Here is a 17,637-nt window from a genome sequence, read left to right on the forward strand (position 1 = left end):
ATAAGAAAATTGCTTTGAACTTTTCTTTGAACTTTGAAGGGGGAATTCTTCACTCAGAGTGTGGTGAGAGTGTGGCTGCAAGTGGTAGATGTCGGTTTGAACCCAACATTTAAGAGAAATTTAGATAGGTACATGGATGGAAGGGGTATGGAGGGCTGTGTTCTGGGTGCAGGTTGATGGGACTAGGCAGATGAATCATTTGGCTCAGAATAGAAGGCCTTTTTCTATGGTGGAGCTGGTGGATGGAGGTGTTGATCGGCCTTACTTCTTGGGGAAGGGTAACTGTTTTTGAGTCTGTTGGTCCTGGTGTAGATGATGAGAGTGGAGCAACAGTCTTTGAGTAGGGTGGGTGGGATCCTTCATGATGTTACTGGCCTTTTTCAGGCTCTTTTTTACATTTCTTTCTGCAGCACCTCACTTTGCACCCCCATGATATACACCGTTCTGTTATCACCATATTTATTGTTGTATTTACGTTTTGTACACTGTTTGCTTTGTGAGTTTCACGTGAGCAAGGAATTTCATGCACCCTGGTGTACGTGACAATAACTAACCAGTTCCCCTTTTGGTTCACCACAATGCTGTGTGTCTACTCCCCTGCTCGATTTGCTTCAAGCACAACTCCAAAAGCATATTTAGGTTTACTGACAACACCACTCTTGTTGGCTGCAACAAAGGTGGTGACGAATTGGAATATAGGAGGGAGATCGAAAATCTGTCTGAATAGTGTCACAACAACCACCTCTCACCTAACCTCAAACAACCAAAGATCTGAGGACACCGGAGATCCATGGGCCAGCCCTTATCAGGAGGTCAAAGGTGGTGAAGTTCAGTAACTTTAAATTCCATGGTGTTATCATTTCAGAGGATCTGTCCTGGGTCGAGCTGTTAAATATCATCACAAAGAAGACACAGCAGTACTTGTACTTTCTTAGAAGATTGTGAAGATATGACAGCTCATCTAAAACTTTGACAAACTTCTATAGATGTACCGTGGAGAGCATCATAGTCAAACAGCCAATCCCAAGCATGCAAAAACCTACAAAACGTTGTCCAGTTCATCACGGGTAAAGCCCTCCCCACCAACTACAAGGATCGCAGGATTGCAGCATCCATCAGAAAGGCCCTCCACCATCCAGGCCATGCTCTCTCCTCATTGCTGTCATTGGAGATACAGGAGCCTCAGGACTCACTCCACCAGGTTCAGGAACAGTTCAACCATCAGGCTCTTGAACTTCACTTTCCTCAACTCTGATCTGATTCCATAGCCTATGGACTCACTTTCAAGGACTCTACAACTCATGTTCTCAGTGATATTTATTTATTATTATGTTTGTGTTTTCATATTTGCACAGTTTGTTGTCCTTTGCACATTGGTTGTTTGTCTGTCTTTGTTTTGTGGGTTTTTATTTTGTTTCTTTGTATTTACTGTGAATGCCGGGGTAGTATATGGAGACGTATATACACTTCAATAATAAATGTACCTCAGACTTTGAGCTTTGAGTTTATTTCATTCCTCTGCACAGAACTTGTACGAGAGCATCAGGAATGAGCCGTTTAAAATCCCCGAGGATGATGGGAACGACCTAACGCACACATTTTTCAATCCTGACCGGGAAGGATGGCTTTCCAAGCTGGGTAAGTGTGAGATCCACAGGGCCACAGCATCACTGTGCAATAAAGTGCTTCAAACGCATTCAGTCATTCCCAAGAACGTGGCATGCAACTGAAGGGACATTGAACAGAGGCACCCGGATGTTGAACTAAACTGCATAGAACACACAAGAAAAGGTCCTATCCAGTGAGTGGTAGGGCACTGAGAAGTGTGGTGGAACAAAGGGATCTGGGAGTACAGGTCTATAATTCAATGAAACTGGCATCACAGGTGGTTAGGGTTGTAAAGAAAGCTTTTGGCACATTGGCCTTCATAAACCATAGTTTATGACTGCAGGAGATGGGATGTTATGTTGACGTTGTAGATGAAATTAGTGAGGCCTAATTTGGAGTATTGTGTGCAGTTTTGGTCACCTACCTACAGGAAGGATGTAAACAAGGTTGAAAGAGTACAGCAAGAATTTAGAAGGATGTTGCCCAGTCTGGAGGACCTGAGTTATAAGGAAAGATTGAATAGGTTAGGACTTTATCCCTTAGACTGAGGGGTGATTTGATAGAGGTATACGAAATTATGAGGAGTATACACAAGGTAAATGCAAGCAGGCTTTTCCCACCGAGGTTGGGTGGGACTACAATCAGAGGTCATGGGATAAAGGGAGAAGTTTGGTTCGGTACATCGATGGTAGGGGTATGGAGGGCAGGTCGATGGAAGTTGGCAGTTTAAATGGTTTGGTACAGACTAGGTGGGCTGAAGGGCCTTTTTCTGTGCTGTGCTTTTCTATGACTCTAGACTCCGTGACAGGTGGGGGCTGTGATTATGGCCACGTGGTTGTCCCAGCCCATTAAGATCAATCTAATGCTTTCCACTCATGTAGCTAATAACCCTCCATCTTTCTATCATGAGTCAAACAGCCTCTGTGAAGACAATGTTGACGACCTTTCATTAGAAGTGCCGTGTGGAACAGCATAGTAGGCAGTGCTGTTGGGGTGTCTGAAGGTGGCAGGAATGATGTGAGTTACAGAGAGTGGTTATGACTCACTGCCTGGTGATGTTGGTGCTAGGGGAATGGAGCTGTTGGAAACCAGCACAGACAATGATAAACACAAGGGATTCCACAGATGCTGGAACCCCAGAGCAACATACACGTATATTTTATGTGTGTGTAGATTTAAAGGGCCTTCCATACCTTCACAATTAGTTGATGATATATAATTATGCCATTTTATTATACTGTTATTGTTGGTAGGAGTAACTTCTGTAGTGGAGGCACAAAAGATGCCAAAAACTAGGATCTGTAGGAACTCAGCAGGTCAGTCAGCAATATGGCGGGAAATGGGCAGTTGATAACCTGGTCTGAGAACCTTCTTCTGAACAGTCTAGTAGTACTATTAACAAGGGTCTTAGACACCTCTACCCCAATCAGGCAGAGAAATAATCATGGTTCCCTTGAAGCTTTAATGCTTGAACTCATAGTCAAAGAGTCATCGAGTCCTGCAGCACAGAAACAGGCCCTTTGGCCCATCTAGCCTGTGTCAAACTGTTATTCTGCCATGTCCAGCTGGACCGTTGCCCTCCATGCCTCTCCTGTCCATGTACTTACCAAATTTCTTTTAAATGTTGAAATTGAACCCGTATCCACCCCACCCACTGGCAGTTCGCTCCACCCTCTGAGTGAAGAAACTCCCCTTCAGGTTCCCCTTAAATATTTCACCTTTCACCCTTCTAGTCACACTCAATCTTACCTTGAGCCTTACCACTTGCCGTGGGACACTCATATATCAAACGTTGTTGTCATATTGATCTTCACAGCAGATTCCTCCTTGTATTAACTCCATCTATACCCCTCATAATTTTGTACACCTTCATCAAATCTCCCCTTGTTCTTCTACTTTCTAGGGAATAAAGTCCTAACCTATTCAACCTTTCCCTATAAATCAGGTCCTCAAGTCCCGGCAAGGTGCCTGTAAATGTTCTCTATAATCTTTCAGTCTTATTGACATCTTTCCTGCAGGTAGGTGACTAGAACGGCGCGCAATGCTGGAAATTAGACCTCACCAATGTCTTATACAGCTTCAACATTACCTCCCATCTCCTGTATGAAGGGCAATGTGCCAAAGCTTTCTTTACGACCCCATGTACCTTGATCCTTACCACGTGCTGTGCGACACTCATTGTCGCCATGTTGATCTTCACAGCAGATGCCAGCATCTTGCTTGCAGAGGGATTGGAGGTCTCGGGTGCTATTCTGGGATAATGAATACTGAGGATGAGATTTGAATCAATTGCAGGGTTTCAGATCGTCTGGCGTCATGGAGACTGGAGGTCAGGAAGGTGTTGAAATACTTAAATACAGAGGTAATGAAATAGATAGCCAGGTGTTTCAGCACAGTAGTGAGCAGTTAGCACATCACTTTATTGTGCCAGCAGCCAGTATTCAATTCCCGCTGCTGTCTATAAGATGTTTTTATCATTCTCCCTGTGACCACGTTTGTTTCCTCCAGGTGCTCTGGTTTCCTCCCATATTCCAAAGACAGGTTAGTTGGTTAATTGGTCACATGGTATAATTGGGCAGCATGGGCTCATTGGGCCAAAGGGCCTCTAGTGTACTGATTCTCTAAATTAAAATTGAACTTGAATAGAGTAGAACAAGTCTATAATTGTCTCTTGATACATTGTGGTGGATCGGCGCTGGCCAATCAGCCTGGCCCTTTTGTTAATCCTGTTCGAACCAATTGAAGGGTAAAAGTCAACAGTGTGATGACGCTTCAGGAAGTTTCTCTTTACACGTGTAACCCATTTCCCACTTTCCTTACAGGTGGACGAGTAAAAACGTGGAAACGCCGGTGGTTCATTTTGACAGACAACTGCCTGTATTACTTTGAGTACACAACTGTAAGTTGTCTCTGGCACATATTTTATTAGATATTTGAGGGGAAGTTTTTTTCTCTCTCAAAATCAGAATCAGATTTATTATCACTGACATTTAATATGAAATGAAATTTGTTGTTGTGTGGCAACAGTACAGTGCAATTCTTAATAAAACTACAATGAGTTACAATAAGGGATGCATGAAAAAATAACGGGTACTGAAGGAGAACAACAGTGAGGTTGTGTTCACGGGCTGTTCGTAAATCTGATAGCAGAGGGGGAAATGCTGTTCCTATAGTGTGCTTCTTCAGGCTCCTGTACCTTCTTTGATGGTAGTAATAGGAAGAGGGCATGTCTGGGTGGTGAGGGTCCTCAATGATGAATACTGCCTTCTCGAGACACTCTCTTTTGAAGATGCCCTTGATGGTGGGGAGATTAGTGCCCATGGTGGAGCTGGTTGTGTCTACAACCTTCTGCAGTTTCTTTCTGATCCTGTGCATTTGGCTCACCCGATGCAGCAAAGTGGTGCTAACCAGACACCAGCTGTAGCAATATTTATTCTGGGATTTCCCTCCACCATCAGAGTTTGGATTGGTTCATAAACCCATGATTGCTGTTCCCTTTTTGCAGTATTTGAGGCAATACCACATTGGTGCAATAGCATAATGTTTTTATAGTGCCTGTGACCTGGGTTCAGTTCTGCCATCGTCTGTAAGGAATTTACACATTCTCCCCGTGATCACGTGGGTTAGGGTTAGCCTTCGCCTAACCTCCAGCTGGCCTCCCTTCCTCCCACATGCCAGCTGGTAAGTCAATTGGGCATTGTAAACTGTCCCGTGACAAGGCTGGGGTTAAATTGGGGGGTTTCTGGACAGTGTGGCTCAAAGGGCGGGGAGGTTCTACACCAAGCTGTATGCCAATAAATAATAAACCTTGCTCCTCACAGTTTCTTCAAACTTTCCCCCTTCACCCTATCAGTGACATAGAAACATAGAAAACCTACAACACAATACAGGCCCTTCGGCCCACAAAGCTGTACCGAACATGTCCTTACCTTAGAAATTACCAGGGTTACCTATAGCCCTCCATTTTACTAAGCTCCATGTACCTATCCAAAAGTCTCTTAAAGGATCCTATCGTATCCTCCACCGCCACCGTTGCCGGCAGCCCATTCCATGCACTATGCACGTACAGTATGTCATGAAATAACATATTTCAAATAAATTTTTCAGTGACCCCAATGCGCTTAAAAGAGGTGGGAAACTTCCACACACTCCAGATTCTTGCTCCAGCTTTTATTTTTTTCTGTATTTCACTGTACTGCTGCCACGAAACTTACATCAGCTCACATAATTGATTATAAACCTGGCTCTGATTCCGATTCTGAAAATCGCCTCCATGATGCCCGAACTTTGAGGCTGCGTTATGGGGTTCTCTGTCCTGTACGGTCTGGCTCATTCAGAGCATATTCAGGGTAAAGGACTTTTTTGAGGTTGTGCCCACTTTTTGTGTGCAACTCTGTGCCAGAATCAGAATTATTATCACCGACATATCTTAGGCACATAGATATAGCTAGGCTGCCTCAGACTTTGTCAGTGTCCAGCAGTAACTTGATGTACTGCGCTGCAAAAACCCACAAATTTTGTGACATGTGGGAGTGAAGATGAACCTGATTCTGATGTGGGTCTCAATTGTGGACTGAAAGTGGGAAGAGGGCAGGGAAAGGGGAATCATGGTTGGGAAAAGGGGAAGGGAGAGGGGAGGGAGTGGGAAGCATGAGAGAGACATTCTGTATCAATAAGCCAATTGCTTGGAATCAAATGGCCTTGCCTGGTGTCTCAGGATTGGGTGTGTCTGCACCTGCCCCTGGCACTCCTTCTCTGCCACCTGTCCCACACCCCTCCCGTGGTGCTCCACCCTCGCCATTCCCAACATCCTTTGTTCCTGCTAGATTTACAAACTCGCACTCCGCTCCATGTTGCTGAATACGATTCTGTGCAAAAGTCTTAGGCATCTTAGCTAAAACTTTTGCACAGTGCTGTATGTCATGAAATTTATTGTTTTCTGTCAGCAATACAGTGCAATACATAAAATAGACTATAATTTATTATAAGAAATATGAACCATATATAAAAGTTATATTTTTAAAAAGTAGTGCAAAAAGAGATAAAAAATAGTGAGGCAGTGTTCGTGGGCTTATTGTCCATTCAGAAATCTGAAGATAGAGGGGCAAAAAGCTGTTCCTAAAAAGTTGAGCACCTGTCTTCAGGCCCCTGTATGCTGTAATGAGAAGAGGGCATGTCCTGGGTGTGAGAGTCCTTCATGATGAATGCCACCTTTCTGAGGCTTGGCTTTTTGAAGATGTCCTTGATGAGGGGTGGGGGGGGCGGGGGAGGCCAGAGCCACACACTTTGTCTCTCATGACCTTGATCTGCCATGGTGCACAAAGTCATCCTTGAACCCCCAAGGCTGCTGAAGAGGAAGATCATGGTGATAACTGTGGGACTGCTTTCCTTCACATCTGTCTTCGGGGACTTTGGCTTATTGTCCCAACCAAGAGCCTGCACGGTATTCCTTTAGTTCCACACTGGTCAGTTAACTTTAGCACGTGGAAGTTTACAACACAGAACGTTATACAAAGGGTTAAGTGTCACTGATGGAGTCCGCATCAATAGTGGAAGTTTTCAGCACTTATAACAAAGACACTCCTTTCTGTTGCAGGATAAAGAACCCAGAGGAATTATTCCATTAGAAAATCTGTGTGTCAAACCAAGTGAAGATTCTCGAAAATTGGTATGTACTCACCAGATTCTTATTGAAGATTAGCTTTGCTTGCCACATGTGCTTCAAAAGAATGAAACGCATTGTTTATGTGAAAGACCAATACAGACCGTGAACGTGCTGGGGCAGCCCGCTAGTGTCGCCACGCTTCAAGCACCAACAGAGCGTGTCCACAACTTACTAACTCTAACCAGCAAGTTTTTGGAATGTGGGAAGAAACTATAGCGCCTGGAGAAAAGCCAAACATTCACAGGAAAAATGTACCAACTCCCTACAGACAGTGGCAGGAATTGACCCCTGATGGCCGGCAATGTAAAACATTACTCTACGCTGTGCCATCCCTATCAATAACAGAATCAAACGGTTAAATACATTACAGACACAAAATGTCAGAAAATCAGGCAGCATCTACGGAAAGGAATAAACAATCGATGTTTCGGGCCGAGACCCTTCAGCAGGACTGGAAAGGAAGGGGAAAGAAAGCAGGATAAGTAAGTCAGGGAGTGCGGGGAAGGGAAGGAGTACAAACTGGCAAGTGATAGGGGAAACCAGCCGGGTGTTCATCAGGACCTCTAACTGCCGCCTGAGCTCCTCCAGCGTTTTGTGATTGTTACTCGGGATTTCCAGCATCTGCAGAATCTCTTGTGTTTTGGTTAAATATATTACTGCGATCAACTAGGGTGAAGCTGCTTCTTTTAGATAGACTCATGAGAAAAATAAGGACAAAAACAAACTATTTTGTTATCAGGGGTGCAAGAACACAGTAATTTGAGACCTCTGTTCCTATATAGGAGGTTTAAAATATAGAGAGGACTGCTGGCCAGTGTCACAACCCCTAAAAACAAAGGATTCTGCAGATGCTGGAAGCACACACAAAATGCTGGAAGAACTCAGCTGGTCAGTCAGCATCAGTAGAAGGGAATAAATAGTCAACGTCTCAGGCCATTTGGACGGGAAGGGAAGTGGGATGAAGCCAGAATAAGAATGTGGGGGTGGGGAAGAAGCACAAACTAGAAGCTGAAAGGGGAAGCCAGGCGGGTGAGGGAGAGGGGATGACGTTAGAAGCTGGGAGGTGATAGGTGGAGAAGAAATCTGATAGGGGAGCAGAGTGGGCCATGGGAGAAAGGGAAGGAAGAGAGGCTCCAGGGAGAGGTGATAGACACGTGAGAAGAGAGGAGGTAGGAGGTGAGCCGAAGTGGGGAATGGAAGAAGAGGGCAGGGGGAGGGGGGAGAAATAACTGGAGTTAAAGAAATCGACATTTATTCCATCTGACCTGCAAGAGGATTGTTGCCTCACTTGGAAGGACAGTTTGGAGGTGAGTGAGGAGGTGAATGGGCAAGTGCTTGCAACACTTCACCTACAAGCCTGTTGGGGCCATCTATGTAAATTGGGGGTTACCTTTGTCGAGCACCTTTGTTCGGTCTGCAACAAGCAGGATTTCCTGGTCACCAACCATTTTAATTCCAATCCACGTTCCCATTCCAAAATGTCAATCCACAGCCTCCTCCACAGCTGTGATGAGGTCAGTCTCAGGGTGGAGGATCAATACCTCAAATTCAGCCTGGGTAGCCTCCAACCTGATGAAATGAACATCGATTTCTCTAATTCCCCTGCCCACCCACCTTCCCCCTCACCTGGTCTCACCTATCACCTTCCAACTTGTACTCCTTCCCCTCCCTACCTTCCTATTCTGGCTTGTTCCCCATTCCTTTCCAGTCCTGATGAAGGGTCCCCATCCAAAATATTTATTCCTTTCACCTCTGTGATTGAACTGGACACTAACTGACCAATCTGGGAGAAACATCATTAAGAAAAAAAGAACCAAATGACTTTGGAGAGGCATTCCATTGCCGTCTCTAAAGAGCTTGTTTGTTCTCCCCGTAACCATGTGGATTTCCTCTGGGTGCTCCATTTCCTCAGACATTCCAAAGACGTATGGGTTTGGGTTTTGTGTGCATTGCTCAAGATTTCCAGCATCTGCAGAACCTCTTGTGTTTATTTTCATGCCAATAGCAATCAGTTCTGTGCAACTCCTGCTGCATTTTCACCTGAACTACCTTGGGAATGATCAATGTGCACAAACATGAGAAATGTGCTGAGATTATTTGTATCCTATCGATAATATTCTGATGACCAACGTGGTTTATTTTGCAGAACTGTTTTGATTTGTATTCACCGAACAGTAAGGGTCACACCATAAAGGCCTGTAAAACGGACACAGATGGACGTGTCGTTGAAGGAAATCACCATTTTTACAGAATATCTGCACCCTCGAAGGAAGAAAGAGATGCGTGGATCAAATCAATCAGGTAGAACAGAGCCAGGTGTTAAAAGAAACGCTTGTACAATCATCTTGGCTTGGCGGTAGTCTCACTGCCTGGACCTGGACTCCTTCCCCAGGCCGTGTGACTACTGAATTCCTACAGCCACCCAAGTCTCATCGCAGATTTATTTATTCAGAGATACAGTGCGGAACAGGCCAATCTGCCCCTTCAAGCCACGCCACCTCACAACGCTACCCCCTCCAATTTAATCTGAGCCTAATCATGAGACAGTGCAGTGCTATAGATGAAATATACTATAAATTATAATAAGAAATAGGGTGGATGGAGTCACAAAGAAAGCTTTTAGCACATTGGCTTTCATACTAAATCAAAGTTTTGAGTACAGGAGTTGGGATGTCACATTGAAGTTGTATAAGACATTGGTGAGGCCTAATTTGGAGTACTATGTGAAGATTTGGTCACCTGCCTACAGGAAAGATGTAAATAAGATTGAAAGAGTACAGAGAAAATTTACAGGGATACTGCTGGGACTTGAGGATCTGTGTAAAAGGGAAAAGCTGAATAGATTAGGATGTTATTCCCTAGAGCGCAGGAGACTGGGGGCAGATTTGATAGAGGTATACAAAATTATACGGAGTAGAGATAGAGTAAATGCAAGCAGGTGTTTTCCACTGAGGTTGGGTGACACTAGAACTAGAGGTCAGGGGTTAAAGGTGAAGGGGAACCTGGGAGGAACTTCTTCACTCAGAGGGTGGATGAGAGCGTGGAGCGAGCTGTCAGTGGAAATGGTTGATGCTGGTTTGGTTTCAACATTTAAGAGAAATTTGGATAAATACATAGATGTGAGAGATATGGAAGGGTGTAGGTCGATGGGACTAGGCAGCATAATGATTTGCCATGGACTAGATGGGCTGAAGGGCCTGTTACTGTGCTGTATTGTTCTTTGACCTTGTTGCTGCCCGCTATTTGGAAGCATTGAAGTTGATACAGGATAACCATGGGAGATTGTCTCAGACACTTCATTTGCAATCTCAAGACTCTGTTGGACAGTGGTAATGTAAGTTGCCATAGGCCTGGTACCCTGGTCTGTTGCAGGGACAGTCGACATAGGGGCTGGGTAGCCTTGGTTATAGAAAGGACTGGGCCACAAGCCTTGGGCTTGCCTGCTTCCTCAGACAAGGTGAGATGAGGAAGAGTTACTATGTGGTTGAGCTTGGCTGGGCCTGGCCTCCCATGTCCGAGGGGTAGAATGATAGGCTGGATTGCTTGCGTCTGTACTCGATTGTCAGACATTGTTGCTCCGGAACTTGGTCTATGTATAGATATATATAGGTATATGTTTTTTATCCGAGTGAACATCCTTCTTTGAATTTGTCACGTGCTTTTTTTCAATGTTTGCTTGCTATTTTTGAATGTTCAGTGCCTTGGCCCCAGAGGAACACTATCTCGTTCAGCTGTATCTATGTATAGTTTGAATGATAATTAAATTTGACTTGATTTGATGACTCTGTGTACCAGGATAGAGTGTGATAGTTTTGCTTCCTACTGTATGTCTTATGGTCAAAAAAATATTTAAGAATCTTTTCTAGTTGAAGGGCCAATGCCACTAATGAAGGTCTACTGGTTCTGAATCAGAATCAGGTTTATTATCACTGACTTGTGTTGTGAAATTTCAAGGGTCTTGGCTCTGAACATCGACTGTTTACTGTTTTCCACAGATGCTACCTAACCTGCTGAGTTCCTCCAGCACGTGTGTGTGTGTCAGTGCGAAACCTATCGTTTTGCAGCAGCAGTGCAGTGCAATACACAAAATATACTATAAATTATAATCATATTACAATTACAGCACGGAAACAGTCCATCTCGGCCCTTCTAGTCCGTGCTGAACGCTTACTCTCACCTAGTCCCACTGGCCTGCACTCAGCCCGTAACCCTCCATTCCTTTCCTGTCCATATACCTAACCAGTTTTACTTTAAATTACACTACCGAACCTGCCTCTACCACTTCTACTGGAAGCTCGTTCCAAATTATAATAAGAAATATGAAATAAATGTTTAAAAATCAGTTAAATAAGTATAGTGCAATACATAAGTAACAAAACGAATGTTTAAGAATAGTGCAAGTGAGAGCAAAGATATTGAGGTAGTGAGAATGGGTTCATGAACCATTCAGAATTCTTGATGGCAGAGGGGGAGGAACAGTTCCTAAACGTTGAGTGTGTGTCTTCAGGCTCCTGTACCTCCTCTCTGATGGTAACAATGAGAAGACCTGGGTAGTGAGGGGTCCTTAAAGATGGATGCTATCATTAACCCATGAATAGGTTAGGTAAGATTATGATTAAAAATGTTAAGGATTTTAGCTCCTTGGGTAAATACTTATGATATATTGAGTCTGATAACATTGTGATTGTATCTATGCTCTTAAAGGAAGTGTCATGCAAATGAATAATTACGCTGTTATTATGTTCCAGAGCCAGTATTACTCGGGATCCTTTCTACGACATGGTAGCGGCAAGGAAAAGAAAGATAACAAGCAACAAACTGAATTAGAAGGACCTTTTGTTTCTTATCTCTGAACTGCAGCACAGGACAGTGAAATAGCTTTCAGTTTCATGTGCGTTACACATACCTTTCAGCTATTTCTTCTGTTCCAGTAGTTGGAGTGTGCATACGTCCATTTAGGTTGATGCCTGCACATGATCTTGAACTATTTCCTGCACTCCAGGTATTGGGAAATATACATGTTCCTGCCTTACCTTGATATTCTGGATTGTGATTTGCAGAGAATTCCAGTTTCTTTTTTTCCACTCCAACTATTCAGATCAATTTACCAATCCAGATATTTGGACTACATATGTTCATGAGTCGTCATCGTTGAAACTCTCAGGATTCGACAATATTTACAGATTCTGAACTGCACTATTGCAAAGTAGAAATTGATAATATTGTCATTTTTGGCTCCACTGATGTCCTGTGGATTAATTCCTTAGCACTTTATCCTTTGCATTGTGTATTTATTAACATAAATGTCAGATTTCCTAGTCTGCAAATGATCAACATTGAACTTTAGTATTTGCTTAAATATAACTAAAGCACATTTAAAAATGTCCAATATAAGAACTAACAGAGATAATGCAAGTTCTATAGATGCTGGAAATCCCGAGCAACACACACAGAATGCAGGAGGATCTACCTGCTGAGTTGTGTGTGTTACAGTGTAGTTGAGATAAATGAAGCTTCTTGATGTGTGCTTCGGCAGTACTAAAGAACATAGCATTTCAACTCACTCTGCCAGGACAAAGAAATTCAAAATCATACAGGTTTTTTTTGTTGAACATATGACTGAAAGACTAATGCTTTGTATTGGGTATATGGTTGGTTTAAACAACGGCAAGTACTGATGTGTGTCAAGGATAGAAAACTAATAGTGTTCTCTCCTATCAGATTCCATCTTCTTCAGCCATTTACCTATTCCACCAATCACATCCCAGCTCCTTACTTCACCAACCCCTCCCCACTCACCCACCTTCCTCTTCATCTGGCTTCACCTTTGACCTTTCAACTTGAACTCCTCTCCTTCTTATTCTGGCTTCTGCCCCTTCCTATCCAGTCCTGACGAAGGGCCTCAGCCTGAAATTTTTCCCTCCATGGGATTCGGATGACTGCCTGACTTACTGAGCCTCCAGCATTTTGTGTGTGTTGCTCAGTGTAACAGTTTCTAGAGCTTTAGGTTCAGCCACAGTGCTCTGGATGGTCAATAATGATGGTGCATTTTAAGATGGTTGTGGGGGTGCCATCAGAGATAATTTTTTATGGAGTGGTGGGTTTGTGAAATTGCCAAGGGCGGTGGTAGGAACATTGAAGAAACTCTTAAATTGGCCCATGGACAGAAAAACAGAATGCAATATGGGAGGGAAGGGTTAGGTTGATCTTAGTGCGATCACTCAAGTTGAGTATGATGTTCTCCCAAGAGGATATTCCCTTAATGGCGAGCTCCTGTGTGTGTGACTTTGTTTAACATGTGGAGGCTGATACATGGACTGCTACTGAACGGTCCTTGGCAGATCAGGGTCAGGGTTCAGGGGCACAGAGTTCAAGACGACTGGACGTAAGACCCTTCACTGCTGCAGACTTCTTCACCTGTCTTTGTGACATGCCATCATCTTTTGTCGACTCCACCATTGAGGTCTAGTTTAGATTGCTCTTTGGTCTGAATCCTCCCCCTTGACTTTATCCCCCATGGGTGACCCTACCAGGAGCTAAGATCCAGGCAGCATGGCTCTCAGGATCTCAGCAAACTCTCCACCAACTAGGTAGTGATCCTCAGAGAAGATCTTAGATCAAAAGGTCGGCACAATATGGCGGCTGAAGGGACTGTACTGTGCTGTCGTGCAATGTGGTCAGGTAGAAGAAAGAGAGTTGCAGCAGGATTCTGTTGCATGGATGACACAATAGCATAGTGGAGGTTTTATGGCACAGCGATCCGGGTCCATTTCCTGCTGCTGCCTGTAAGGAGTTTGTATGTTCTCCCCATCATCGTGTGGGTTTCCTCTGAAATTTAGACCTTTGTCAGCACTACAAAACTTTTCATAGGCGGGTACTACCTTTATAACTCCCCTTCCTCAGCCAATGACAAATAGCAAACCTTCCATAATCTCCTGGCTGTAAGGTATTTCTGATACTCTTCCTGCTACGGCTGCACTCTATCATTTTCTCCAGATCAGGAGATTGTGGCTCAGTGGCCACTTTAGTAGGTACACCTACACATCTATGCAAATATCTAATCAGCCAATCAAATAGCAGCTACTCAATGCATAAAAGCATGCAAACATGGTCAAGAGGTCCAGTTGCTGTTCAGACCGAACATCAGAACGGGGAAGAAATGTGGTCTAAGTCACTTTGACCCAGGAATGATAGTTGGTGTCAGACAGGGTGGCTTGAGTATCTCAGAAACTGCTGATCACCTGGAATTTTCACACACAATTCTGTACAATTTACAGAGAACGGTGTGAAAAACATAACAAATATCCAGTGAGTGGTAGTTCTGCGTACAAAAGCATCTTGTTAATGAGAGAGGTCAGAGGAGAATGGCCAGACTGATTCAAGCTGACAGGAAGGTGACAGTAACTCAAATAACCACACGTTACAACAGTGGTGTGCAGAGGAGCATCGCTGAATGCAGTACACATCAAAGCTTGAAGTGGATGGCTGACTAGCAGAAGACCACAGACACACACTCAGGGGTAACTTTATTAGGGACAGGTGGTACCTCATAAAATGTTCACTGAATGCATAATTCAGGCTGTCAGTATGTTACTGAGAGGGTGGCGAACTGTTGGAGATGCTTTCTCCTCTTGTTCTCATAAGCTGACACAAAATAGTCCATGACTCTATTTGAGGAGGACCGGGTTGCGGGGAGTGGATGGTGGGAGACAGTTGTTCTTACTAATGTCAATATTCTTTCTGTAAGCAACAATTTAGGACAACACATATCAGTGACCAATTACTTAGGTTGCAAATTTTGTGCACTTGAAAGTGGCAATGCAGATAGGATCGCACAGAGAGCCTTTCGTATGTTTGCCTTCATAAATCTGAGTACAGGAGTTGGGACGTCATGTTGAAGTTGTGTTTGATGTTGTTGAATCCAAATTTAGATATTGTGTGAAGTTCTGGTCACCTACCTACAGGAAAGCTATCAGCAAGTTTGAAAGAGGACAGAGAAAATTTACAAGGACGTTGCTGGGACTTGAAGACCCGTGTTATAGTGAAATGGTTGACGAGGTCAGGACTTTATTCTCTGGAGGAGGTTGGAGATTGAAGGGAGATTTGATAGAGGCATACAAAATATTCAGGAATATACATTAGATAGGGTAAATGCAAGCAAGCTTTTTCCTTTAAGACTACAACTAGAGGTCACAGGTTAGGGGCGAAAAGTGAAATATTTAGGGGGAACCTCACACTCTCACTACCCTCTGAGTGAAGGTGGAACGAGCTGCCAGTGGAAGTGGTGGATGCGGGTTTGAATGCTACCCTTAAGAGAAGTACATGGATGAGAGGTGTATGGAGGTCCAGGTGTGGGGCGATAGGACTAGGCAGTTCTCTGCACTATACACACAAAATGCTGAAAGGAGTCCGCAGGTCAGGCAGCAACAAATAAACAGTCAGCATTTCGGACCAAGACCCTTTATCAAGACTTATCGACTATTTATTCCCTTCCATAGGAATGAGGAATGTGCATTCTGTGTGGAATGAGCTTCCTGTAGAAGTAGTAGTGGCCAGTTCACTTGTGTCATTTAAGGTAAAATTGGATAGGTATATGGACAGGAAAGGAGTGGAGGGTTATGGGCTGAGTGCGGGTAGGTGGGACTAGGTGAGATTAAGAGTTCGGTACGCACTAGGAGGGCCGGAATGGCCTGTTTCCATGCTGTGATTGTTATATGGTTATAGAAGCTGCCTGACTTGCTGATCTCAGCCAGCATTTTGTGTGTGTTGCTCAAAAAGTTAGGATCTAGCAATTTTATTGCTAGGCTCTTTGTATTAGCAACAATGTAAGATAATACCATGTTAGTGACTAACTATTTTAATTGTTTTATTTTAGTCCTTAAAATAATTATAATTAATGACATTTAATTACAGTACAGTAGCCATAAAAAAACAAATTTCATGACATACTGACCTGTTGATACTAATATGGATCTCTATCATGGACTGAGAGTGGTAAAGGGGCAGACAGAGTGGAATCATGGTTGGGAGAAGAGAAAGGGAGAGGGAAACACCAGAGAGACAATCTATAATGATCAATTGTTTGGAATTAAATGACCTGGCCTGTTGTCTTGGGGCATGCCACTCCCCCCACCCCTAACACCACTTCTCTGCCACCTGTCCCACAGCCCTCCTGCGACGCTCCACCCGTGCCATTCCCAAAATCCTTTGCTCCTGCCAGATTTACAAACTTGTGCTCTGCTCCATGTTGACAAAAGTCTCAGGCCCCCTAACTATATACATGTGCCTAAAACTTCTGCAGTACTGTCTTTTAATCCTGATGATGAGCCTCATCCCCAAACACTGACCATTTAATCCTCTCCAAAGACGTTGTCTGACCTGCTGAGATCCTTCAGCATTGTGTGTGTGTGTTGTTTTAAATGCTTTAGTGTAATTTGGGAAGCTCAGTCAAGGGTTTGTATATTATTGCTTCGGTCAATGCCAAGTGACGATGTCATGGGCAATACGAGTCTCAATCTAATGTGGAACTATGAGTCAAAATCCTAGTTAAATACCTGGGCATTGAGCAAAGTTGAGAACTAACTTCATTACTTAAAGGGTTCTACATCTTTGCAGTTCTTTAGCACAAAGGGATACATTTCCAAATTTATTATTCCATATTGTTTTATGCTTGCACACAAATGGAACGTGGCAAAATTATCAGAGTCAAGGTCAATATTAATTGCACAATGCCAGCAAAGGCTTACACAAACACATAACTCACTCCAGCCTCAATTCCTTGTGTTCCTAGCCAAACAGCTTTTAAGACAACCTTAAAAAATGTCAAGTTTCAATGAAATTTGAGTATCTTTATTCACATTGATGGGGACAGGTTCAACATCTTGACTGAGAAAGTAATTTTACTTTCTGATATGATACTTCTAATTATGAAATATTTAAATTTTTATGTATTTTGAACATAGATTATTGATGAACCTGATTTTGCAGAAAGGTCTTTTTGCTGTAAGTAAATTAATAAATTTATATTTTACAAACACAGTGCTGCATCTTGAACCTCTGCATTTTTTGTTATAAACTAAGTGGCCAGATCTGTTCCTTAATATCTAATTAGCTAATCATCAGACAGCAACTCAATGCATAAAAGCACGTAGACACGGTTAAGCGGTTCAGTTATTGTTCAGACCAAACATCAGAATGGAGAAGAAATGTGATCTAAGTGACTTTAACCATGGAATGATTGTTGGTGCCAGATGGGGTGGTTTGAGTATTTCAGAAACTGCTGATCTCCTGGGATTTTCACACACAAGTGTCTAGAGTTTACACATAATGGTACAAAGAATAAAAGACATCCAGTGAATGCAGTT

The 17,637-nt window shown here is 43.4% G+C and overlaps 1 protein-coding gene across 2 annotated transcripts in view; it reads left to right on the top strand.

Annotated features, from left to right (window-relative positions):
* LOC140719234 (cytohesin-3-like) overlaps positions 1-17,293 on the top strand; it is a 109,157-nt gene extending 91,864 nt beyond the window's left edge. For both annotated transcript variants that reach the window (XM_073033696.1, XM_073033697.1), the window contains exons 9-13: positions 1,527-1,638; positions 4,431-4,507; positions 7,205-7,276; positions 9,420-9,574; positions 12,022-17,293. In XM_073033696.1, the coding sequence (XP_072889797.1) occupies positions 1,527-1,638; positions 4,431-4,507; positions 7,205-7,276; positions 9,420-9,574; positions 12,022-12,100 (495 nt within the window). In that variant the 3' untranslated portion in view covers positions 12,101-17,293. The remainder of the gene's footprint in view (positions 1-1,526; positions 1,639-4,430; positions 4,508-7,204; positions 7,277-9,419; positions 9,575-12,021) is intronic.
* Positions 17,294-17,637: the final 344 nt, after the last annotated feature.

This window comes from Hemitrygon akajei, chromosome 31 (genome assembly GCF_048418815.1).
Source record: "Hemitrygon akajei chromosome 31, sHemAka1.3, whole genome shotgun sequence".
In the NCBI taxonomy this organism is placed as follows: Eukaryota; Metazoa; Chordata; class Chondrichthyes; order Myliobatiformes; family Dasyatidae; genus Hemitrygon; species Hemitrygon akajei.